Here is a 1,475-nt window from a genome sequence, read left to right on the forward strand (position 1 = left end):
TCATTTGGCAAAAGACGAACCGGACGCCACCGGGGGTGACGGTGGTGACGGCACTGGGGGTGACGGTGGTGACGACACCGGGGGTGACGGTGGTGACGGTGGTGGTGGTGGTGACGACACCGGTGGTGACGACACCGGTGGTGACGGTGGTGACGACCCCGGGGGGGACGGTGGGGGGGGGGGGGGGGGGGGGGAGACCACCTCTAATTCTTGCAGACAGGGAACAGGAGGTCAAGTTCATTTAAGTTTTAATATTTTTTTTAGTGCCACTGATTTCTCATTCAATTCACTTTTTTTTGGGGTCAGATTATCTTAATTTGTCCACATGGGGGGCCGGAGGCCCTACTTTTCAACTCTTTCAACCAGTCAACCAGTGTGTGTTGTGTGTTCTGTGCGACTGTTGGCGATTACCATGATTCCTTTAAGTTCTTGAATGGCAGAATTGGACGGCAGCCTCTGCAACTGACAAAAGAGAAATAGGACAGACAAAAAAAAAAAAAAAAGAAAGAAAGAGATGGCTTTGGTAAATAAACAGCAGTCTGAGTCATTATCCCTATTTTTCCTCAATCAGCAGAGACCCTGGAAGGCAAAAGCGCGGACAAGGATGCTTTCTGCAAGAAGCACATGTGTCAACACACACACACACACATCTCTCTCTCTCTCCGAGTCACATCAATTTTCCCATCCTCATTACTTCTAATTACATCGCCGAGCGGGTCCTAATGCAATCTAATTTGGCAGAGTTGTCGAGGTGGAGGAGAACGGCGCACTCAAAGATGTCTTGGTCATGTGACAAGTCTTATTGAAACAAGCAGCTCTTAGATAATCCCACACACTGATGGATTAAAAGCTCCGAAGACAAGACGCTAAGAGTGCTCGCACCTACGCCACCGTATCAAGCCGGAAGGTGAGACTCCGGCAGTAATGAAGTCAAACAATTTTTTTTGTTTTTTTTTTTTTTTAATTTGAGATATTTAAGATGAGTAGAGATGCAAACAAACTTCACAGTTGACCAGTCCAGCACGGGGTCACGCATAGGGACAAACAGCCATTGGTACCCACACATGTAACTGACCAATGTAAAGAGAACAAACAAACCAGTGGTTCTCAATTATTTTCTGTCAGGAAAAGACATTTTTTTCACCCCTCCTTCCTCCCCAAATTGAAATACTATTGAGAACCTGATATATATATACACTATATTACCAAAAGTATTCGCTCACCCATTCAAATGATCAGAATCAGGTGTCAAGTCGCCGACTTTCTGTCACAGTCAATTGCTACAGAGCTACAAACTTCATGTGACCTTCAGATTAGCCCAAGTACAGTACGCAGAGAGCTTCATGGAATGGGTTTCCATGGCCGAGCAGCTGCAGCTGCCAAGCCACGCATCACCAAGTGCAATGCGAAGCGTCGAACGCAACGGTGTAAAGCACGCCGCCACTGGCCTCTAGAGCAGTGGAGACGCGTTCTCT

The 1,475-nt window shown here is 47.2% G+C and overlaps 1 protein-coding gene across 1 annotated transcript in view; it reads right to left on the reverse strand.

Moving 5' to 3' along the window:
- The window catches only part of shtn1 (shootin 1), a 29,860-nt gene that overhangs the window by 2,844 nt on the left and 25,541 nt on the right, over nucleotides 1-1,475 (reverse strand). The window contains exon 14 of the mRNA XM_025060969.1: nucleotides 412-462. Coding sequence (XP_024916737.1) covers nucleotides 412-462 — 51 coding nt within the window. The remainder of the gene's footprint in view (nucleotides 1-411; nucleotides 463-1,475) is intronic.

The sequence above is a fragment of the Cynoglossus semilaevis genome, chromosome 12 (genome assembly GCF_000523025.1).
Source record: "Cynoglossus semilaevis isolate Cse_v1.0 chromosome 12, Cse_v1.0, whole genome shotgun sequence".
Lineage (NCBI taxonomy): Eukaryota > Metazoa > Chordata > Actinopteri > Pleuronectiformes > Cynoglossidae > Cynoglossus > Cynoglossus semilaevis.